Source organism: Pygocentrus nattereri, chromosome 20 (assembly GCF_015220715.1).
Source record: "Pygocentrus nattereri isolate fPygNat1 chromosome 20, fPygNat1.pri, whole genome shotgun sequence".
In the NCBI taxonomy this organism is placed as follows: domain Eukaryota; kingdom Metazoa; phylum Chordata; class Actinopteri; order Characiformes; family Serrasalmidae; genus Pygocentrus; species Pygocentrus nattereri.
In genome coordinates, this window is record NC_051230.1 from 9,984,571 (window position 1) to 10,009,196 (window position 24,626).

A 24,626-nucleotide genomic window follows, 5' to 3' on the forward strand; every position below is an offset into this window, starting at 1 on the left:
GTGAAATACCCTTGAAGGTATTTAAGGATTTCTCCATGGCAACGATCTCCATCCAGACCCTCAGCTTCTCCCACCAGCAGCCAGTTCATCTTAAATGAAATCTCAGCAGTTGTCTTACAAGGCTCAGATAATTGATGGCAGAAAAGTGCCACTGGTTGTTTGCGGGATGTATTGATTTTGGTATTGTTATTTAGAGGTCCCAAAGGCTGCAGCTGACAGTTTTCTGCTCTCTGTGTCTATCACACACACACACACACACACACACACACACACACACACACACACACACACACATCCATCGCCCACCTTTATGCTCTAATTATAGGACTTGGGAATCAACATCAAGTCACACAGCTTGCTTTTGCTTAATGAACTGTAGTGTTTGAAATACATTTCGGAATGAAACAATACATTTGAAATGTATCTTGTATGAAAAAATGCATGCCCATATTTTATTCATCTGGAGCATTGTAGAATCATTCTGCTGTATTGGTACATTCTTTTTTCTTTTACATGCTGCATATGTTAAATATAAAATTCAAGGTGTGTGTACTAACATATTTCACTTAGCCATAATTTTACTTAGCCACTGGCATGTTTTAATAGTGTCTCCATCTGGGGGTAAGTTGGTCTTGGACGTTGTTGTCAAGGGAACTGGAAGCTGTGTTATCAACATTCATTGGTTGCCAATTCAGACCAACACATCAACATTTTCTAAGATTTCTAAATTATTTGACTTATTGATTATTTCATGTCAGCAAGTTCTTTCATCTCACTGTTGTGTTGGTAAGTTGATCATGAATCAACGCTTTTTCACAGTAGCCATAAAATAACATTTCCAGATGTTTTGGTGGTTCTTTCGTTTTTGCACTATGCAGTGTTTGTGCTACATTTCTGCTAAATCGCTGCCACTTCAGCATTTATTAAATGTCAAAGTTGCAATTCCAAAACTCTGAAGAGGGCTTTTAATTTTAAACAGTGATTACAGGAAATAGATGAAGATTGCATGAACTGTCAGAGCCGAGTTGAGCTGAAGTGCCGAATGAAATGTCTGTTCAACTATTCAGATGGTTTTACCAAACTGTAGTTAGTGAACTGACTAACTTGACCAAATTCGGGGTGGCAGGGGGATGGAGGGGATTGGCCTTGACCCAGTCCTGGGAAGTTGGGGGGTCTGGCCTGCCACTGCTGCTGAAAAAAATCTAGAGTAAACATTGCTTGCTATGCATTCTTGGTTCTTCAATAATGTTGACGGAACATATTTCAATGGAAGTGTGCATGATTTACAAAACTGGAACTAGATTTTTGCCATCGTAGGTCAGCAAGCAAGTCAATAATTCTAAAAGTGCTTTATTGTGTTGAAATGCTATTTTGGTTAATCAGTTATATCAAGAAAACTATGATTGTCCTGCCTGTTTTCTCAGCCCTTGTTGCTCACTAGCAGCTCAACAGTCACAATGTTTCACACACAGAGACAGCAGTGTCCTAATCTGATGACAGGAGAAATATATTTTATTTGATTAAAGTAAAAAAATTCCCAAGTCAATTTCCTTTCTGTCAGTTGAGTACAAAATCTAGCTTCCTGGACAACGTGCTCCCCCCTTGTGGCCATGGGTTTGCTGGTTACCTAGGAAAGAATTAAATAATACAGTATAAACCTAGAGGAAAGCTAAAGTACAAAGACTTTTAAGCAGCTTTTTAACATTGCTAACAGCACTGATAAGATCAGAGAAGTTTGCTTTTCCATCAGAGAGATAAACAGAGATAAACACTGCTTGATGTTTGTGTAACTGCAGCTTGAACTGACTACCTCCAGTAATGTTACCATGAAATATCAGCCTCTTTGATTTGTGTTAAGTTCTCTTAGGCAGCCCTTGTGCTTATGTGTGCAGGATCATGCGAGCAGAGCCGCGTGTGGTGTTAAACGTGGCTCATACAGTGGTGCGCAGAGTCTCCTCCTTCGTCAGACAGATCGACTTCGCTCTTGATTGGATGGCAGTGGAGGCCGGAAGAGCAGTCTACAGGTAATGGGGTCTCTCTCTCTCTCTTGCGCGTGCGCTCTCTCTCTCTCTCTCTCTCTCTCTTGCGCGTGCGCTCTCTCTCTCTCTCTCTCTCTCTCTCTCTCTCTCTCTCTCTCTCTCTCTCTCTCTCTCTCTCTCTCTCTCTCTCTCTCTCTCTCTCTCTCTCTCTCTCTCTCTCTTGCGCTCGCTCTCTCTCTCTCTCTCTCTTGCGCTCGCTCTCTCTCTCTCTCTCTCTCTCTTGCTCGCTCTCTCATACTCTCATTTCATAGTGCCTGAGACTCTAACATCAATATCAATTATGTTTAAATCACTGAAGCTTTTTCTCTACCTTTGTCTAGCCTGCACACAAAATTACTTTATACCATATGATATATTGCCTCTCAAAAGTTTGAAGTGAAATGTTAGAAATGTAAAGCAGCAGCAGCTCTATGCCAGGGCTCTTTACTGAAGAGTGACTGTAAAAGTGGAACATACCAGGTAAAATCTTAATTTAAAAAAAAAAAAAAATGTATAGACAGTTGGTCAGACACTCAAACTGCATAAGCAAATCTATTTGTTTTTATTAATTATAGTTATTAAACAAATTCACATAGCTGAGACATACATTTTGCATTGAAGTAATTGGTAGGGAAAGCTTCCATTAATCGTTAGTTACATTAGCTACAGTGCAAAACTGACATCAGTCACAGGTGGCTCATTTTTCGTCTGATGAGCTTATCAGTATTGGACAAATTCAAAGGATTCATTATCCTTTGAAAAAAGACTAAGTGGTATCATGTCATTCTTAGTTACAATGATTTACATTTGCTCTGAATAACCTAGTTACTGTAATGCAATAAGCTATAACAAAGTGCCAGATAAATCGAGTGCATTAAAGCTGGGTGTTCCCAAACTATGGACAGTGTTTTTGGGTGAGCGTATCAGCCCATCTTTTCTCTCTCTGTCTCACTCTCTCTCAGGCAAGGGGAGAAGTCAGACAGTACCTTCATCGTGCTGAGCGGTCGTCTGCGCTCTGTCATCATGAGGGAGGATGGAAAGAAGGAGCTGGCTGGAGAGTACGGCAGGGGCGACCTCATCGGGGTGGTGAGAGATGGCTCATCAATACCGAAAAATCCAATTAAAACAACATATTTATTTATAGACTGTTATTGTCCTCACTTCTAAAACAAGCTGAATGTATCTTCCCCCAGGTTGAAGCTCTGACCCACATGAACAGAGCCACTACAGTTCACGCTGTCAGAGACTCTGAGCTTGCCAAGCTGCCTGAGGGAGCGCTGAACTCCATCAAAAGAAAATACCCCCAGGTTACATCACTCACGTTGATTTGCGTCCACTGGTGCCTTTGCATCAGCTAAATAATGTTTGTGTGAAAAATTAATCTTAAATGTTTTAGTCATCCTAAGGTGTAAACGTGCTTCTTTAATAGGTCGTGACAAGATTGATTCACCTGCTTGGCCAGAAGATCCTTGGAAATATGCAGCAAGTTAGTGGACCTTTATCAGGTGTGTGTGGATGTACGTGTGGATGTGTGTGCTAGGCCTGGGCCCCCTTATTTTTAGGGGCTCGAAAGTCATTTGACAAACTAAGAATCATAAATTAAGTTGTCGTTTTAATACTTGGCAGCAAATTCTTTGCAATACACAACTGCCTGAAGTCTGGAACCCATAGACAGCATCTTCCCTGCTTATGCTCTGCCAGGCCTTTCCTGCAGCTGTCTCCAGTTCCTGCTTGTTCCTGGGATGTTTTACTTTTAGTTTTGCCTTCAGTAAGTGAAATGCATGCTAAACTGGATTAAGGTCAGATTATTGAGTTGGCCATTGCCAAATATTCCACTTCTTTACCCTAAAGTCTTAGGTTGCTTTGGCAGAATGCTTCAGGTCACTATCCATGTGCACTGTGAAACACTAACATTTGGCTCAATCAGAGCAGTTGTTGTAGTCCTATATACTTCAGAGTTCCTCTTGCTGCTTTTATCATCAGTAAATACAAGGGAGCCAGTCCTATACATGCCTGTGGCATAACGCTACCTCCACCATGCTTGACCGATAAGGTAGTATGCTTTGGATCATGAGCAATTTCTTCTCTTCCTCATACTCATTTCTTCCTGTCATTCTGGTATAACTGTACCACGTTTTTTTTAGTCAAACTCTAATCTGGAATTCCTGTTTTGAGGCTTACCAATGGTTTATATTTTGTGGTAAACTCTGCTTTTTCCCTGATGAAGTCTCTTTTGTTGATTTGTTGACTTTGACAAAGGTACACCCATCTGGAAGGTGTTCTTGATCTGGAATACTGTTGTGAAGGAATTTTTCTTCACCAGTGACGCCTCTTCGGACTTCATATTGAGAGTTGACAGCAACAGCTTGAATCAACTCTAGACCATTTATCTGCGATAGTAGAGCAACCAATTGTCCAATTGCTTTTGAGCCCCCAAAAAATTGTGGGGGTTATTTATGGAAAAGGTTGTAATCTACACCATTCTCCCAGTTTAGATGTAAAATTACATTAGCAGAAGGGCTGTAACTCCAACATCTGTGGTAAACAGCTAAAATAACAAGACCTTTGCCAAACAACCAAATACTTATAGACCTGACTGTATATGATAGTGTGTGTTGGGGGAGGGGTTCTTGTGGGAATCTGAACAGTGTTCACACCCACACATCACAAGAGCACATGCACAAGAGACAAACTTGAGGAAACTTTAGTGACTCTTCACCTCTTAATGTGAACATATATTGGCAGACACTCTAATCTAAAGTGACTTAGAAATGGTTACACTTGTCAAGAATGGCTGACATCTGATTACACTGTCCTATTGCCCAGGCCTAGTGTGTACATGAGAGTAATACCAAACATCTTATTACAGTATTTAAAAGCATTTCTGCCTGTAGCAGTACAGTATAATTGAATTTCATGCAGCAGTATTTATCATAAAATAATAGTTTTGAGTTTGTTCCAAATAAAATATTTGGCTGCTTTCACTTTAATTACTGTGAAAGTAAATTTTAGAATGACTGACACACACACACACACACACACACAGCAATTTATGAAGGCTAAAACTGTTGCTTATGCTTATTTATTGTAAGTGCCATTCTAATTGATCAGTGTGGGCTAACATTCAGGGTAATATAGTGGGGTTAGTTCAGATATCCAATAAAACCCTGAGTACTGGACTGTCTTTTCCACCTTCCACCACTACTACTCCACCTCTGATGTGTGGTCAGTTCTGTTAATGTCCCCTGTTTGGCTTATCCTTGCAGTTCATGGTTTGGGCCTGCACACTCCTGGCAGTAAGTGGGATGCAGGTAACCCAGCCTCTAACCTTTCCACGGTGTCCATCCTGCCTGTGTCAGATGAGGTGCCCATGACGGCCTTCACCCTGGAGCTGCAGCACGCCCTCAGTGCTATCGGTAAGGACTGTGGCTCCTCTGCTGATTCTGCTTTCAAACAGGGACACCCTAGTTCTGATTTGATGACTGCGCTCAGTGATTTAATGACTATGGTGCTAAGCTAAGCAACTTCACCTTCCTTTCTATCACAACCTTGTCCCTGACCCAGGTCCGACTTTACTTCTGACCAGTGACATAATCAAACAGAGGCTGGGTGCTGCAGCACTGGACAGGTGAGCCGGATTTCTTTTCCAGTGATATTTATTGTGAATTCTCTGTGCAATTAAATGTTTTTTTTTTTTTCTTCAGGACTTCAGGACTAGATCAAACATGCCAGTTATACCTTTACCTCAAATGTAGTTCATCTGCAAAGATGTGCTTGTTAGTCAACAAGTAATGGACCACCAAATAGCATTGCGCACACTGCATTCCTGAATCTATGCGACCCTCACACTACGTCTAATAGACTTGCGTATGGGATTTCTGACGCTGTACGATGCACTGTTATCTATAAAATGGATAAAAGTACATTGAGTGGCTAAAAACATGGTAATAAAAACCACTCTATTGTTGGTTTTAATCTGTTTCCCTTGCTGACGTTACTTAAGAAATGACACTTTGTGAAAAGTATACCGTGTTAACTGGAGATGTTTGTGCGTCCATGACTTGTTCACTCGATTAGCCTTGGAGCTCCAGTACAAAAACGTAAGCAAACTTCAGACATCTTCACTTATTGATGACATTTGGAAAATTGCGCAAATAAATATTTTTGTGTTCACAATGTTTTGATCAAAACAGTGCAGTTCATACCATACACTGAACCCCTAAGGAGCTTAGTCTAGATCCCGGTCCACTTCCAAACGAAAGGTTCAATGGAAATTGCAAAGCAGACCAAAGACATCTGTACGAATCACACACGGATTGAAGCATAGTCCCTTTTTAACAGACTTTCTTTGGATCCTGAAACAAACTAATTCCTGCTGATGTTTGTAATAAAGCCAAAAGCTACTTGAGGCTGTGTGTTACTGTGATTCTATGACAGGAAAGGTGTTCTTAGGCACAACACGGAGCAGAGTGATATAATCACGGTAACGCACAGCCTCAAGTGGTTTATTTGCTTTTATAAAACGGCGACCAATATGAAATATGATAAATTACAGCATTTTTCAGAAAATAATTTATTATTAATAATAATGAACATAAACGTGTTCCACCAAGAAATGTAGTTCCTTTAGCGTATGGTTTTGTGATGTTATAGTGATAACACACAACCACGACTGTTCTATTGCTTTTATACAACAGTCAAATAGATAAAGTGAGAAATTAATAAACTGGATCGTGAACGTTTAATGTTTTAATGTTCGCAGTTCCTTCTACCAAATTATAGTTCCTCTTATTATAGGAAATAATAGTTCTTATATTTATTTTTATTATAGGAATATAGTTCCTAAATTCTAGAATCACAGTAGCACACAGCTTGTTGCTACATCACAGTAACAAGCAGTTTCAGAATTTAGTGTAGTCTCATGGTCTGAGTCTGACCAAATTGGCTGTCAGTCAAATGTGATCTTAAAAGAATCTGTTTTCTGTTTGTGCTCAAAGTAAGAAGTAAAAACGTTGAAACGGCAGTTAATTATACAGTAAGTACTTTAAGTCAAGCCTGTGGTATTAATCGGTGAGTTGTTTAGGCTGTTGGAATATCTTTTAGCCTGTTAGCTAACTGACTAGTCTAGTTCTAGTAAAGAACATAGCCGGACCCTCAATTTAAACAAAAAACGGACTCTTACTTAATCAATATAGTCTGTGGTTATTGTGAGGGGCACGAAAGTCAAAGATTGTTTCATTAACAGCACAAGGTTTTTTTTTTTTTTCTTCTTCATGCCATGGCGCAGTAATATAGAGTTCAGTTGTTGTGAGGTGGTCATAGGTGTGCATATATCATGGATTTCACAACGGCTTTGAACACGGCTCAGCCAATCACATTTTAGGACCGGAACTATCAGTTCTGTTCTAGATTGTTCTAGAATATGACAAGACTTACTTAAAGTCCACAAGGTAATTCAAAAAGTTTGTGCTTATTATCCTAGTTATTGTCACCAAATGGACAATATCTGGACAATCAGTTGATGTTTTTTACCTGTTTCTCATCTTTTGATTCGGTGTCAAAAAACAGAACTGTCTAAAAAGCCAGAACTAAAATGCAATAACATACAATATTTTGCTTTGTTCTGGACCAAGGGAACCTGACTACAAAAGTAAATGCACCCTTAATGTAACTCTTGTCATCCTGTCTCATGTCCAGTGTTCATGAGTATCGCCTGTCCAGTTGGCTGGGTCAGCAGGAGGACATTCACCGGATTGTCCTGTATCAGTCAGACAGCACACTAACCCCATGGACCCAGCGCAGCATCCGACAGGCCGACTGTATCCTCATCGTGGGGCTCGGGGAGCAGGAGCCCACCGTGGGAGAGGTAGACACACTAGAACACTATTTAAAGTGGAATTCCACCAGTGCAAATTTTTTGCCTAAACTTACATTTACAGCATTTAGCAGACGCTCTTATCCAGAGCAACTTGCAAAAAGTACTTTGTCTATCTAGAGAAAATATCTTTGCTAGGAACAGAGTTAAACATGCAATGCAATACAATACGTTTTAATAAGTGCAGTACAATACAATGAGTACTTAACTCAGAGCTCATTTGAGTGCTGTATAAAGAGATGTGTCAATCTGTGTTTGAAGATTGTGAAAGACTCTGTTCAGACAGCCATTGGGTGCCAGTACAGAGAAAAGTCTTGATGCTTCTCCTCCATGCATCTTGATGTACTCAAAGCTCGAAGGGCTCGTGGTACAGTTCGTGTTCTGACCATTGCCATCAGGTAGGGAGGGGCTGGTCCATTTTTGGCTTTATAGGCAAGCATCAGGGTTTTAAATCTGATGTGTGCAGCTACAGGAAGCCAGTGAAGGGAGCACAGCAGTGGAGTGATGTGACTGAACTTAGGAAGATTAAAGACGAGCCGTGCTGCTGCATTCTGAATGGGTTACAAAGGCTTGATGGCCTGCATAGGAAGACCAGCCAGTAGCGAGTTGCAGTAGTCAAGCCTTGAGATGACAAGATCAAGATGAAGATATTGCAGATGAAGTTGAGATGAATATGGTTGCTGATTTGAAGATGAAGATGAATTTTTCAGATCTGAAGCAAAACTAACACCTAGGTGGCCTCTCCAGTGAGAAAGGGTTGGATCCTCTGGATGTTGTACAGGAGAAACCTGCATGACCTAGTTGAATGATAACTGGCCATCCAGAATCACACCAAGACTTCTTGCCTCTTCAGACGGAACAATCAGAGAGTTCTCGATTGAGATGGCAAGATCATGATGAGGACCTGTAATTGCAAGGTTGAATAGCAGCTCAGTCTTGCTAGGATTGAGCTTCAAGCGGTGAGCTGCCTGGAAACCTGTGTGTCAGATGAGATTATTTGAGTGTCATCAGCATAGTGATAAGACAAACCATGAGAGTATATCACCTAATCGAGAGAACTAGTGTAAAGAGAAAAGAGAAGAGGACCCAATTAACAACTGAGATGTAAGCAAAGTCATTTCGAGTGGTTTGAGGTGAGATGTGGTGGTGATAGAAACCAGATGTCTGAAGAGTTTAATGTCTCTAAAATGGTTAAGGAGACACTGTCCTTTGCCTGAGACATTGTTGTGTATATAACATTTTGCCTAACGTGGTACATGCACAGTGTTGTAAGACAAAAAGTTCCCCCCAGAAAAACACATTTCTTAGATTTACCACTAGTTAATAATTATCAACATTTACATATAAAACCTGTATGTGTAGGTTCAACAAATAAAATGGCTGTATTTGTGTTGTAAACATAACGACCCCTGGTTCCCGTCACCACCACTGTAAAGAAATCTGAGTTGATTCATTTCTCATTTCTCTGGTCAACAGGCAGTTTCAATACAGGACAGAGAAATAGAAGAGCACCTGCTTATTGACTTCTATTATAAATGCGCATCTATTCTTTTACTAAGAACAGAGATGTGTGTAATTACTGCATGCTTTATGCTCTGATACGGCTGATGGAGTTCAGATAACTCTGAAGAGTTCTTTTACCTAAAATCAAGCTGGAACTGATTGCAAAGACTTTGTTAGACCTAGTTCTGCTCAGCTAGTCACTGTTGGGAGATGATTACTAAAGGGCTCATTCTCTTTGTTGTGACTAACCTCTGGGTTGTTGACTTTGCTGAAACCTACGTAAGAAAGATGTGAATAACTTGAATAAGATCAAACTTCACTAGGGTCTAATAAGCTTCTCTCTAGTGTGCTTAGTGATGTTTAACATACAATGAATGTGGTGTTAGGTGTATTCACAGGGTGATTAACAGCAATCCACTCTACAAACATCAAACAAGCCTGAGGATATTTTGTAGTTTTCTATATTGTCAAAACTTGGCATCTTAGAATTCACTTGGCAGTACTCTTTATTCTTCTCGCTCTGTATTCTTCCTCTGGTTCAGTTCAAAGCGCTTTATTGGCATGAGAATTAAGAACATTTTCCAAAGTAAAGAACATCAAATACAACAGTATTTTAAGAAGTTGCCAAAGTGGTAACAAGAGAAGTTCTTGCCAGTAAAAAGTGATTAGAATCATTATTTGAACAGACAAGATTTCAAAGGTGTTCTTGCTCTACAAACAAGCAGTGCTGGGTGATATTTACAGTATTTAAAGGCCAAAATAATACATTTGACCATCACTACATACATTGTCAACATGCCAACTCACCTCTTGCATTGAAGCCTCGTTTCTAGAGAGAGGTATTCTGATTTAAATACTAAGAAAACCCCCTTCTGATGATGCATCTTGAAGGTAGGAGGAAAAACAACTGCTTTGTAAAGGATTTTTACAATGTTTAATGTTTAATGCAGAAGGTTGCAAGATAGCTAGGAAGCTAGGAAGCTGAATATCTGCCTTTTTAGTATTGTAGTTTTTATTACATTTATTATTTATTATATGTATTTATTATTGGGGGATTTCCAGGGTCACAGAATGCATGCTTGGTGTTGTAGTGAGAGAACACTAATGAATGAAAGCAACAAAAATTTACAAAAAGCTGCATATAAATGCTAATTTTACCCCAGAATACACCATAAAGTTATAATTTTCTAAGCTTATTATGTCTTATAAGCCAGAAATGGCTTGATTTGATTGTTTCCATTTTTTTTCTTAAAATGACACTAAAGGAAACCTTATACATTATTGTAAGACATATTTAAAGAAAGGGAAATTTGTAATTCAAACTGTTCTATTTAAACCTAGCATGACAATACATTGATATTGTAGTTATCTGTCAGCACTAAAATTCACTATTCCTGTGTGTCACTATTACCATTATGCGGTTTAAACTATGTAACAGTACATATCATTTTAAATTCTATTTCTGTCTAGTTGGAGCGGATGCTGGAAGGCAGTGCGGTCAGGGCTCAGAAGCAGCTGGTGCTCCTGCACCGCGAGGATGGCCCCCCACCCCGCGGTACGGCTGAGTGGCTTAACATGCGCAGCTGGATCTCCAGACACCTGCACCTATCCTGTCCTCGCAGGGTCTTCAGCCGTAGGAGTCTGCCCAAGCTGGTACGAGTGCCAACAAGCTGCTCTGACCACTAATGCTAAACCCTGGGCTGAGACCGGACAGATGGCACACCTGTTTTGCACTGAAGTTACAAGGCAAACATAGCTAACAAATAATGCTTTGGCTGATTGAATACAATTGGAAAAACTGCACAAATCTGATGAACTGCTTTTATATGAGGGGGAAAAAAGCACAAAGATGAAGTGTGGACTCATTTGCATAGGAAATGTGATTAATCCCTGTCCATGTGCATGTATTGATGATGAACAGCCAATCATATGAAACACCTTGAGTCAAATGGCTTATTGTTCAAAGAAGGAAAAACAAATACTACATCAGTATGAAAGTGAAGCATTTCTAACTGTAAAAAGCAGCAATGCCATTGTCTTGGAGCTTATGGAGTAATAACTGCCTTATGTTTTTGATGTCTATGTAGTGTTATTTCTTTCCACTGCTGAAAAGCGATATTTTTCTTGTAATTGACGCCACAAATGTCGCAAAGAAAAAAAAAAGTGACTTGAAGTGGGCCGGAGGGTCTGATGTAATTCTGAACTTACCCTGCTTCAGGTTAGGTGTGTAGCATAAGTTGCCATGGTGATGTAGCCTAGTCTCAAATGTATCTAGAAAATCTAAACTCAGTTAATCATCTTATAGTTTTGCTAAGCAAGCCATTCAGCTTGGTGAGACGGACCCCTAGAGACTGAGAGACTTAGAATTTTATCTGTTGTTTTCTGTTCCTGATCTCTTTCCCTTCTCAGAGAGAGATGTATCAGCGAGTATTTGAGAAGCCACCGGACCGCCACTCAGATTTCTCCCGTCTGGCCCGTGTGCTGACTGGCAACGCCATAGCACTGGTGTTGGGAGGAGGAGGTGCTAGGTACTTCTCTCTCTCTCTCTCTCTCTCTCTCTCTCTCTCTCTCTCTCTCTTTTTCTGTCTGTCTGTATATCTTTCTCTTACTTTCCCTCTCTCTGTCCCCTGTATCTTTCTCTCCTCTATGTCTAGCTCTCTATGTCTCTCTGTCTCTCTCAACTCTTTCCCCTCTGTCTCTCTCTTTCATTTTCCCCCTGTTAATTTCTGTATCTATCTCTGTCTCTCTTTCCTTTTCCCCACAATTTCCACACACTCACCAGCAGTTCTGCATAGTCCACCTGCTGCCAGCATTTATCTCTGGAATTTAGAGTGCTCATAAATAAAATGCATGCTCACGTTAGTGGCACGCTGACTGATAGTTTCCCACTACTCTAACCAGCTCTTCCTGAGGTTTTTCTTCTTTCATCCTGTATTTGAAGTATGATTTAATTTGAACCTGCTGATAGTCTACATCCAGTAACATTATGAATGCACTACTTATGTACACTCCCTTGCAATAAAAATGGGCCCAACATACCTGTGCTTTTTACAGATGATTTTGACCTGGTCAGATCCAGATTTAAACCTTATAGAGAATATTTGATCGCACATTAAATACAAACTACCTTGGCAATATTTTCAACTGTCTGAAGCCATTGATGCTGAGTGGAACTGTGCATCTACCCAGTACTGAGTTACTTTGCCTTTTGTTTGATTCTTGCTAATTTACTGGCTGATGATTTGTTGTTGAGGCCATTAAAAGTTTGATGGGGGCTTCGCCCATTTTTTTCGCACATGAGTGTAGATGTAAGTTGTGGGTTTTGCATCCAAAGCATGCTTTTGTGGGTATGCGTTCTTTGATCATAGTGTTTCTGTTTGTCTGCTCTCTGTCTGTGCTTCTTACCAATCAGACTCTGGATCATGTGAAAGGTGGGTCAGAATCCCAGCATGACCTTAAATTGTATCGTACGTTTACTTCTTCGCCATCACACTGATAGACTTCTGTTTTCGTTTTTTTGAAATAGCTGAATATCAGAGAGACTCAACTACACACTGGTAGCACAATATCCCGAAGAATATTAAGACCAGCATTCCGAAATGTCTCACTTCAAAGGAGTAGTTTAGTGTACACAGATTTTCACCTTATTCCAAATGTCTTTGAGTGGCCAAACTGTTTGTTGCCTGAAGTTTGCTGGTTTGGTTTTGCAGAGGAGATACGAGGCTATTGTAGCAATGGAAACTTATTACCAGTTAGCGTCATGAAAGCTTCATGCATAAATCATTACTTTGAGCTACTAACCTGCCACCCTCAAACTTTTTTTGCAATACTTTTATTTGTGTTATAGCTGATGTTTGAGTTTCAGAGGGTATGGTGGGGTCAACCAACAACCATGTAGGGGTTAAAGGAGACCTATTAGTTTTAATAACTTAAAACATCTTACTGGTTAACACTGGTTATCATCACCTGGTTTTTCCACAGATCTTGTTATAATTTTAAGTGTTCTCTATGGTGGATATGGTTGCCAGGTCATGCAAACATCTCCAGCACAAGCTGAAACTTCATAACTTTATCCCACTAGCTGGACTTTGTACAATGCCAGAGACCCGTGGTGGTGCAGCATGGGGTTTCTCACCTGGTCTTTCGAAGGGTGGAAGAAATAGAATTTCTACCCTTCTGATAAAGTAAGTGAAGACGAGCAAACGATTAGACTGAGGCTCTACAGTGCTCTGCTGAAGTTCTTACACATAAGAACATGTAACATTAGTGAGGTTTCCATATCCAGAATTCTAATTTACTCTTTGATTTGTTTTTTTTCCTAACTTTCCTAACTACTGTATTAGAATATTCTAAATTCTAACTCATCCCTAAACAGTATGTCATATATAAGCAATTTTCTTGACAGTCAAGTGGCAAGTTTGCAATCATATGCATGCAGTCTACACAGTAAAAACTGGTGGTTATCTTCCATTACTTGCCTACTACATTAGTCTTGTTGCTTCAGTGCAAATCTAAAAGAACCAGACTTCAGACACCAAAGATTGTGCAAATTTGATTTTCTCCAAACTTTTCCTTTAAAGTAATAGTGTAGTCAGCATGCATCATAGTTCCTGACATCAACTCATGCTTAACTGGGCTTCGCCAACCCACAGGGGCTCTTCTCAAGTGGGCATCATTCGTGCTCTGTGCGAGGCGGGCATCCCTGTGGATCTGGTGGGCGGCACTTCCGTAGGCTCCCTGATGGGGGCGCTGTTTGCCGAGGAGAGGAGCTACAGTCGCATGAAAGTCAGGGCACGGGAATGGGCCATGGTGAGATCTGCCACCTGAAATCTCAGTGATGCTGTTGCTCACAGCTGATGTTTTTGAAGTTAGAGGTTAAAATAGAATTGTTTCTGAAGTCTTTGTAATAAATAGAATATAATGGTTAGTCATTTTATGGTCTTTACTTAACTGTTTGTTTGTTCCATTGTTGGTGTTTTTTGTGTTTGTATGTTTCACATCAGTTGTCCAGCTGTAATATTAAGCTGAGTATCTTTGTGAGATAATGAAGATAAACAAATGAATCTGCTTTCTAGGAGTTTGGATCGATGTTTAAGAGGATCTTGGACCTAACATACCCAGTCACCTCCATGTTCACTGGGGCTTCCTTCAACTCCAGCATTGGTGGCGTGTTCAAGAACAAACAGATAGAGGTGGGAAACAGTTTGAGGTTCTTTCTTTCTTTAAAACGGCCAGGACACAACTTACCTCCTCAGCTGTGAAGCAATGGAAAACAGGTTTAATAGCAGAGCTACTTTTTTCAGGGTCAGTGCCCTTTTTGACTTTTCCCATTATATTCTAAGCAAATTCATGTACAAAACACTAACAAATGACTTTATTTTAAAAGTTTATACACACTGTGTCCACTCACTGTCCACTCTTATTAAACATACCAACCTTGTTGGTCCACCTTGTAGATGCAACGTCAGAGATGATGGCTCATCTGTAGCTGCATAGTTTGTATTGGTCATCCTCTAGTTCTTCATCAGTGGTCACAGGATGCAGCTGAATGTTTTTGGATTGGTGGACTGTTCTTAGTCCAGCAGTGACACTGAGGTCTTTAAAACTCCAGCAGCATTTTGTGTGTTTACTATCAAAACTAATAAAAGGTTATTAACAAAAAAAAACAAAAACAAAACACCAGCACTGCTGTGTCTGATCCACTCATACCAGCATAACACACACTAACACAGCACCACCTGCTCTGTGGTGGTCTTGTGGGGGGGTCGTGACCATTGTAGAACAGGGTGAACGGGATCTGACAAAGTATGCAGAGAAACTGATAGACTACAGACTGTAATTGTACAACTATAACGTGCTATACAACTATAAGAGCTGTACTGAGTGTGTATATATTCCCAAGAATAACCCTCCATATTCTTACGTAAAACTGCTCTGTCTCCAAAAGTTTGTAGACAATCCTTCTAATTAGTGAATTCATCTAAATCTGCAGAATGTTTATTTAATCAAATAAATTGTGCATTAAAATATCCAGATGTGTGTGCAGATGTTATTTTCACTATTTTAATTTGACCAGAGGTGCCCAGACTTCTGCATTCGACTATATGTCTGACCATAATAAAGATATCATATTCTATATCATATTCTAAATCATTTGAGGAGTTCTCCATTTGAGGGAGGTTTTGTTTTGTTTTGTACTTGCAGCCGAATCATTTTGTATTAAGCCCAATAAGTGTTTCACAAGCATATTGCTTTGAAATTAAGACGTGAATATTCTAAAACGTAACCAAGACACTGCTTTCCCAAATGATATATACTGATCATCACACACAGTCCTGCAGTGAAGAACCAGAGGACTTTTCCCAGCTAGCAGTCCCTACAACTAAAAGAGCCTGTTGTTCCCCACAGAGATTGGCGCATATTTGTGTTTTTATAGTGTCCTGTCCTGTTTTTTTTTTTTTTAATAGACTCTCTCTACACCTGTCCTATTTTTTTTCTTGCCTGTGCTAGACATCTGCATAAACAAGGAGGATGATACACTAGACTAGAAACATCAACCTGTACCTTAATGATACACTTAAAAAATCGTAAATTATTAAAATCAATAACAATCTAAAATCATGAATCCGTTAAATAATCTAGCTTTTAGATACAACACATATATCAGAATAGTGAAATGTTGCCATAGAAATATGAAAGTCCCTCAGCTGCGGAGGCTGTGTTTAAATCTCTAGCTGCGTACCCTGTGAGAGCTCTCTGTGGATATAGCACTGTACCTGCAATAATGATGAGGACATTAATTAAATTATAAAGGCTCAGTCATGGCTTGCCTGTAACTAATTTCCTTTTGTGCCTGTCCCTGCACGCTTAATTTAAAAGTTATTCTCTTTCGGCCCTCTGCTGTAGGCCTGTGCTGTCCTGTCCTCCACATAAGGATCCGTTTTAGTTGGAAATGATGTTTCTTCATTGTTTTTCAGTTTTGATTAGTTGTCTGTCTCTTTTTGCATCTTAATTCAAATACCCCTAGGTAATGTTCAAACTCCTATATTCATGCTGTTTTCTTTTTATCTATTGTAGGACCTCTGGATTCCATACTTTAACATCACTACAGACATCACTGCCTCCTCCATGAGAGTGCACACTGATGGTTAGCCATCACCTCCAGCTGTTTTATTTTCGTCTGTCTGTGTAGGCTGCAAACAGAAGCTAAATGTTTCTCTTTTCTCAGGCTCTCTGTGGAGGTATGTCCGAGCCAGTATGTCTCTCTCGGGCTACTTGCCTCCTCTCTGTGACCCAAAAGATGGTCATTTACTAATGGATGGTGGCTACATCAATAACCTGCCTGGTAGGATTTCATTCATCCTTACATATGACTAACACATGCATCTCAGAGACAGCTGTGTTGGACTTCATGAATGACTGAATCTTCACTGTTAAACCTGAACTAAACGAAGTTTACAGGCCTCCCCTGAACTAAACCAAAAAGGCTCATTTTTGGGTCAGTTAATTGTGCCCCCCACCACCCCTATTGAAACGAGGCTAAATAAATGATGTAGTATTGGATAATATTGGTAGCAGTGGTTCCCAACCCTGGTCTTGGAATACCTTGCCCCACACATTTTAGTTCTTTCCTGCCCCCAACACACCTGATTCAACTAAGCAGGTAATTCACAAGTCCTTCCATGGTTGAAGTGGGTGTGTTCTCCAGAAGGGTTGGAAACCTGTGGTCCTTGAAGTGTAAAAATGAGTTTGCACCTTCACTGAGAACTTTCAAACAGGCTAATAAACACACACAGACACACTGCTTATCCTTCTGGGTTATGGTGGGACCTGGAGCCTATCCCAGCGGTTATAGGACGGAAGGCAGGATACACCCTGGACGAATCACCAGTCCAGGGCGGAGAGACAGACAGACAGACAGACATATACATTCACACACACATTCACAACTAGGGGCAAATTAGCATGATTTGGCCTGACTGTATGTCTTTGGACTGTGGGAGGAAACTAGAGTGCCCAGAGGAAACCCAAGCAAACACGGGGAGAAAGGACCCTGGTCGCCCAGCCGGGAATCAAACATTAATAATAACATTTAGGAATAACATTCCTAAACTGGTTAGAACAAAATAAAGAACTGACTAATTCTGTTTATTTTACATAGATTGTATAAAGGGCTAATATAATAAAACAGTAGGTGTGGAAAGCCGTTAGACCCTGCAGTTGTGTTATTACTGATAACAGACTGTGGAATTTTACAGTTTGTGAATCAGTAAATTCCTTAAACATATCAATTAATCAATCAACCTTTATTTAAACTCAGAATACATTGAGGGAGACCCTCATTTACAATGTAGCTGAGTAATACAGCAATCAGGAATTGAGAAGTTGTACAGTGAAAAAAGAATCAAATGCTATTATTAAATAATACAAATCATAAAAGTAAAATTGAATAATAAGAAGGTACTAATAAACGGTTAGATCAATAAACGGTTAAAATTACAGTATAACAACTTATCAAGTAACAGAGCAGATAAGGATAAAATAAATAACAAATTCATGAAATAAAAGAAAGATGTAAGACAAATTGACAATTAATAAAAGAAATAAAAAGAATGAAAAGACTGATAAAGAGTTAAAAGTACAAAAGTAAAAAAATAGCTAACACATGGCTAAAGCATACCAGAAGTCATTAAAAATGAACTGAAATCAAATAAAGCAGTTGCAGGCTGTACGGAGGTGGTTAGAGACTAAAAATGTCAAATTTTCATGTGACACCAGAGAGTGAAGCTTTAGAGTCTCCTGTGATGAATTCCAGCTGGCTGGTGCTGTAGCTGAAACAGATTCTCAGTTCTGTAAAAGCTGTCAGCACCTGAAGGGTGATCCAATCACTGGATCGAGTCTGATAAACTGCATTATTTACACTGAGCGTTTCTGTGATGTACGCTGGCAGATGGCCAGTAAGCGCTTTATAGACAAAAAGAAGCCAATGTTGTCTTCTGACGCACGGACAGAGATGACCAGCCAACCTTTTCATATAGTATACAATGATGGGTGTTGTGGGGGTCACCAGTAATGAATCTTAAGGCAGCGTGATATACAGAGTGTAGAGATTTCAGAGTAGTTACAGGTGCATATCTGTATACCACGTCAGCATAATCCAGAATAGTAATATTGTTGCTTCAATTATATTTTTCCTTTTGTGCTTTGGGAAACATACTTTGTTACAGTACAGGGAGCCAAGTTTTTGGCTCAGTTTACAGGCAAGTTTGTTAAGATGTTGTGTAAAAGTGCATCTAGCCATATGCCAAGGTATTTGAACTCTTTGACTCTTTCAATGTCAGATCCCTTCACGGTTGTGATTTTAAAAGTGTTAAAAGAGGCCCTGGAAAACTAAATAAATGTGGTTTTCTCAGCATTTAAAACTAGTTTGGGGTTGTAAAAAGCTGATTGCAGGACATTAAAGGAATGCTGTAGTTTATCTACTGCAGTACCAATACAGTCAATCGAGTGGTACAAGATAGTGTCATCAGCAAATAAGTGTACTTTGCAGTCAACAACATATGGCTGTGAAATAACCTACAAAAAAATACTGAAATGTTATGTTCACCGTAACCCCAAATGCAATGATACAATCTGTCAATATTAAAATTGTATAAACATGCAAGCTGGGTAAATGGTTTCTCATATCATGGCAGATACAAACAAACTCACCTAGTCATGTGGGAGTGTTTTGAAAAGAGGTGGGCAAAAATGTAATCTTGTGAGATTTTCATTCAATCTCTTCAGTAACAGAGCAAAGCTTAAACTCGCAGTATCACAAACTATATGGTATATACCTGTTTAGAATTAATTAACAATAAATTAAAGTAACTAAAGGAATAAAAGAATACAAAATGCAATAGGTTGACTGACAGTGTTCTAGTAAACCATGAGTGCTATGATTGTGATTGAGTACGTTTGATAGCAGTTTTTGCCTCAGCTCTTCTTACCCTTTGTGTACTCTTGCCCTGATGTCCCTAGCTGATGTAGCTCGCTCGATGGGTGCCAAGGTGGTGATTGCCATTGATGTGGGCAGCCAGGACGAGACCAACCTCACCAACTATGGAGACTCGCTGTCTGGGTGGTGGCTGCTATGGAAACGCCTGAACCCTCTGGCGGAGAGAGTGAAGGTTAGAGTGCTGGAAGCGGCCCATGGAATTATTAATGCATTTTACACTGGCTTGCCTTATAAAGACTTTATGTAGATCCAGCTAGGTTGTTTACATTGTTAGGCTGCTTGAAAACCTGTACATAAGCCTAGCTAGTTCATTCACATTGTATTCTAGCCTACTTGATTAAGAGAACTCTAAGTGGACCCCGCTAGGTAATTTATATTATTTGCTAGCCTACCTGATTAACTGCTCTACGTAGATCCAGCTAGGTTGGTTACATTGTTTATTAGCCTGCTTGAAGACCTCACCAACTACGGAGAGTATGGGTGGTGGCTGCTATGGAAACACTTGAACCCTCTGGCGTAGAGAGTGAAGGTTAGTGCGCTGGAAGTGGCCCATGGAATTATTAATGCATTTTATAACAAAGGCCAACATCAGCGATAAGCACTGATGGGTAAAAAGAACTGTCAGCGGGTGAATCTGACACTGGGCTGGAGTCCTTAAAATATCTTTGCCGGTCACATTGATAAACCTTTACACAGAGAGGTGGTGCAGTGATGACCCTTGTGGAAGTGGAGTGCACATTGTTACCATTTCTCTTAAACTCTGAGAAGGTGTGGCCTGCAGACAGTGGGCGATGACCAGTAAAATGCAAATAAGTTTGCTAAGTGGAGCGATTTGTAATTGGAATGACTGACCGTGCAGGTGCTGAACATGGCGGAGATCCAGACACGGCTGGCCTACGTGTGCTGTGTGCGTCAGTTGGAGTCAGTCAAGGACAGCGACTACTGCGAATATATCCGGCCCGCCATTGACCGCTTCGGCACGTTGGACTTTGGCAAATTTGATGAAATCGCTGTGAGTGGTCTTCCGTTTTTCAGTCAGGTTAAGTTGTTTTGGCTTTCTTTTGTAGCTCGATGATTTAATTATTATTATTTTTTCCTATCCTTTTGCAGGATGTGGGCTATCAGCATGGAAAGACGGTCTTTGATGTGTGGTGCCGTAGTGGGGTGGTGGAGAACATGCTGAAAGATCGACATCAAGAGGAGTTCCACAAGAGCAAGAGCAGCAATGTGAGTGGAACCCACCTGCACTAAAGGGCTTTAAATAGACCTAGCTGGTTCATTTACATTGTTTTCTGGCCTGTCTTGAAGAAAAGCATGACATAAGCCCAGCTGCTACATTACTATTATTTGTTAGCCTGCATGATGAGGACTTTTACATAGACCCAGCTAGTTTATGTACATAGTTCATTTACACTGTTTGCTAGCCTACCTGATAATGAACTTTGCATAGAACCAGCTAGTTCTGTTCCATATTTTTCTAGCCTAACGAAATGATGCCTATAACTTTACATTCACACTGGTGTTTATATTGTTATAATAATCTATATTGTTATATATAAGACATTTATATTGTTAGTCTGCTTGAAAGTCTGTACATAAGTCTAGCTAGTTAATTTGCATTGTTTTCTAGCCTGCCTGCTGAAAATCTTTACATTGACCCACCTGGTTCATTCACATTGTATACTAGCCTGCTTGATTAAGAGAACGCTACATGGACCCTGCTAGGTAATTTGCATAACTTGCTAGCCTACCTGATGTACAGCTTTACATCGACCAAGCTAATTCGTTAACATTACATGCTAGCTACCCTGCTAGGCCGATTAAATTGTTTGCCTGCTTGAAAACCTCTACATACGCTAAATGAGCTCATTTACATTGTTCACTAGCCCACCTGATGAAGACCTTTTCGTACACCCAGCAAGTTTATTTGCATAATTTGCTGGCTTCCCTAATTAAAACCTTAAATCAGCCCACCTGGTTAATTTACTAGCCTATTAGCCCTCTTGGAGAAGATTAGCACATAGAACAGCTGTTAAGCTAACTTGTAAGTTGTTCTTTTGTTCATGTTACTAGGAGTACTTTAAATTTGCACAAAAATGCTGTTGCATGAAAAAGTCTTGTTTGAAACAGTAACATCTTGAAATATCATCAATGATGAAATATCATCAATGTGCACCCAATATAAAAGACAGCTGGTAAAAAAAAATATAGATGGATTTATGAGGTTTTCTTATGACAGTAATGACCAGCTTTTCTCTCTAAACTAACCACCACTGTGCAGGTGGTGACCTGTCCCAACGCCTCCTTCACAGACCTGGCCGAGATAGTGTCCCGGATAGAGCCGGTGAAGCAGGCCATTGTGGATGGTGAGGAACAGATTTAGCTCATACCTATATTCAGACAGCTTGTTTATTCCTGCTCTCTGTGCTCCCTGTGCTGAGCTTCCATGCTCTCTTTCTTTGACCTCTCTCTCTCACAGAGGAGTCGGAGTGCCAGACAGATTATGACGAGGACATAGTGCTGTCAGACTTCGAGCTTTCCAATGCCAGCAGTGATCATGAGCACACTGAGGAAGAGTATACGGACGAGGAAGAGGAGACCGCAGACACAGCCGATACGGTAAAAAGACCCGAGTTTTGTTCGGGGTTTTCTTAACCAGAGTAATCACATATTTCATATGTTCCATTTGAGCCCTGGCCAAGACGGCAGCACACGGGACAAATAATAAAAATAAAACGATGTAAAAAAACAAAGGGCAGACTTAACAATACTAGTCATTGATTATGAACTCAAAATCTGATAAATTGCTCAAGTTTCAAGTGTTTCTGTAGGTTGTAATGGCCAACATCAAACACAAATGTATATGTTTTAGTAGTAGTTGGTCTTGGGCGAGATCAGAGACTAAATTTGGCAAGACCGATGGTCGAGTCAAAGACAAGTCAGAGTGGCTATCGTCTTCCCTACATGAGAGTTAGCCAAGCTTGCTAGCTATACAATGCAAATGTGTTTTTTAGCAAGCATTAGTTGTCTAGATAACTAGCTATTTATCGGTTTTGCCAGGATTTTCAGGATTATTTCATAAGTACTGATGCACTTACAGGGAAACCCTCAGAGCCTTTAAGGGCTTCAAAGAGGACCTAATGATGATTGTAAATTTGAGGTCATTTTTATTTAATATAATCATGCATGTGTTTCAGTAGTATTGCAATACTACTCTAGTCTAATTGTTACATTTTGGATGGAAACAAAAGTTATATTCTTGAAATGCCCAATGGAAAACTGGTCAATAATGAATTGTGTTTCTCTAGTAGATCTAGGTAGATACAGCTAAACAAGCTCTCTGGTTGCTTTGGACATCAGAATCTGTAGAGAAGTCCTGATTAACCCCTTAAATAGCCAGAGCCTGCTGGCTGGCCCAAAGTTTTGTTACACAAAGTCTGTACAAGCTTTAAGTAAAACTTGTAATGTCTTTTAGAAGTTTCAGATGTTCGTGTTCAAAGTAGAACAGCCAAAAAATGTTCATGTTAATTTCCATTCGCTTAGTTCTGACAAGCTGCTAGAATCCCATGGGGGCGCTAAAAGAAATTAGCAAAATCATAGAGGTATGTTTTTCGTCATGTTTTGATATTCATGGTCAGAAATGAAGGCCTAACTTTTATAGTAGATCATAGCATCATGTGCATATAAGTAGTGTTTTGTATGTGAAGGTGAATTCCTATTTTTTTTTTTACAGGATGAAGAGATCAAGGTGTCAAGAAGACGAAGACGTCATCATAAAACGAATCACACAAACCACAGCAGCCACTGACCACAGAGGCCTGTACTTTTGCTCACAGTTTAGGTACTCTAGTATTTCAAGAAGGACAGACTGGACTGTGCTCTTGCGTATCATGATGGAAGAGATGGAGGGAACAGAACATGATGTTTGGAGTTTTAATGTTTTATGAATACAGGGAACAGAGTGTGGACACCCTGAGATTTCGAGTAGTTTCAAGTAGTTTCCTGTAAAACGGGTTCACAAACCCTGGCTACAGTCTGCACACCTCCTGTTTTCTCTGCTCTGTTATGCTCAGTCTAACTCATGAGGGGCTTCTCGATTAGGGAAAAGTATTAACATAATGTTGGTCCTTCGGGCCTGGAACTGTGAGTCTCAGCTATAAACTAATACAATGTGTACTGCACACAAGGTGCTGTATGTTGCTGCTGTTGGAACAGAACCTTGTATCTTAATGTTAACTGTACAGAAGAAGGAAAAAAAACTTTACTTTGAATGGAAGTTAAAGGAACTAGGAGCTTTTCTATTGGTTCATTCATCCTGAAATTTTAGCATGTTGTAGAGGGCATCCGTTATTCTTCAAATTCTGTAAAAAAGTTGAAAATGGAGATACAAGGTGATGGAGAGGGAAATGGAGATACAGCAGCGATTATGCACAAATATACATCGCACTGTGTAACACTGCAGAAACTCAACATATCAGTGTCAGTATCCTTTGTGCTTCGGACACATATTTCTACTAGCATTTCAATGCAGTTTCAATGCAATTTTGATATGACATTTTTAGCTGCTCTGTTTGTTGTGTATTATGTTCCTGATTGTTACTAGAAGGAAAACACTTTATTAAAACTCATTCAGATGATGTTTGTTGCTGATTGTAATAATATAGTAGTTTTAATATTGTTATTCACCGTGATAAGGTAGTAATTGTCTCAGTACTGTTTAGCGGTTGTTTGGGCAGCAGTTGGACCACTTTATTTGGTCTAAATTTATTTAGAAAACACAAGGGCTTACAGCACAGGGCTAAGTTTGTTAGACTGTTTGTTTTGTTGAACCAATGCAAGTAAATTTGACTGGAATATAAAGATGATGACAGCATGTCTCTGTGTCGTTCTTGTGGCCAGAAACATTTGTTAAATATTTATATTTTTGTTATGCCCAAAAACTACTAAAATGGCATAGGAGCTTATCTTATCCTTTAAACTCATTAAGAATGCAAAAGTCTTTGAATATCCACAATTATGCAGTGTCAACACCTCCTGTCTCCCAGCTTCCAAAGCCTGTTTCTCCCATATTACTCTGCATGCAGTGCTATAGCAAACAGAGACTCAAGCCTTCCATGTAGGTTTGTTTGATTCCAGAAATGTTTGAAGTCGAATCAATTCTGAGTTTCCACGCAATAATCTTGATTCATAGAGAAAGGCATCTGGCAAAAATAAAGAGTGCAATATTAACTAG

The 24,626-nt window shown here is 39.8% G+C and overlaps 1 protein-coding gene across 1 annotated transcript in view; it reads left to right on the forward strand.

Moving 5' to 3' along the window:
* pnpla7b (patatin-like phospholipase domain containing 7b) overlaps positions 1-24,261 on the forward strand; it is a 43,582-nt gene extending 19,321 nt beyond the window's left edge. The window contains exons 18-36 of the mRNA XM_017691262.2: positions 1,893-2,024; positions 2,981-3,104; positions 3,212-3,325; positions 3,448-3,523; positions 5,285-5,434; positions 5,583-5,646; positions 7,716-7,884; positions 10,867-11,049; positions 11,806-11,924; positions 14,049-14,205; positions 14,472-14,588; positions 16,474-16,543; positions 16,625-16,741; positions 19,417-19,565; positions 20,253-20,405; positions 20,504-20,620; positions 21,675-21,759; positions 21,873-22,012; positions 23,127-24,261. Of these exons, the coding sequence (XP_017546751.1) occupies positions 1,893-2,024; positions 2,981-3,104; positions 3,212-3,325; positions 3,448-3,523; positions 5,285-5,434; positions 5,583-5,646; positions 7,716-7,884; positions 10,867-11,049; positions 11,806-11,924; positions 14,049-14,205; positions 14,472-14,588; positions 16,474-16,543; positions 16,625-16,741; positions 19,417-19,565; positions 20,253-20,405; positions 20,504-20,620; positions 21,675-21,759; positions 21,873-22,012; positions 23,127-23,201 (2,311 nt within the window). The 3' untranslated portion in view covers positions 23,202-24,261. The remainder of the gene's footprint in view (positions 1-1,892; positions 2,025-2,980; positions 3,105-3,211; positions 3,326-3,447; positions 3,524-5,284; positions 5,435-5,582; positions 5,647-7,715; positions 7,885-10,866; positions 11,050-11,805; positions 11,925-14,048; positions 14,206-14,471; positions 14,589-16,473; positions 16,544-16,624; positions 16,742-19,416; positions 19,566-20,252; positions 20,406-20,503; positions 20,621-21,674; positions 21,760-21,872; positions 22,013-23,126) is intronic.
* Positions 24,262-24,626: the final 365 nt, after the last annotated feature.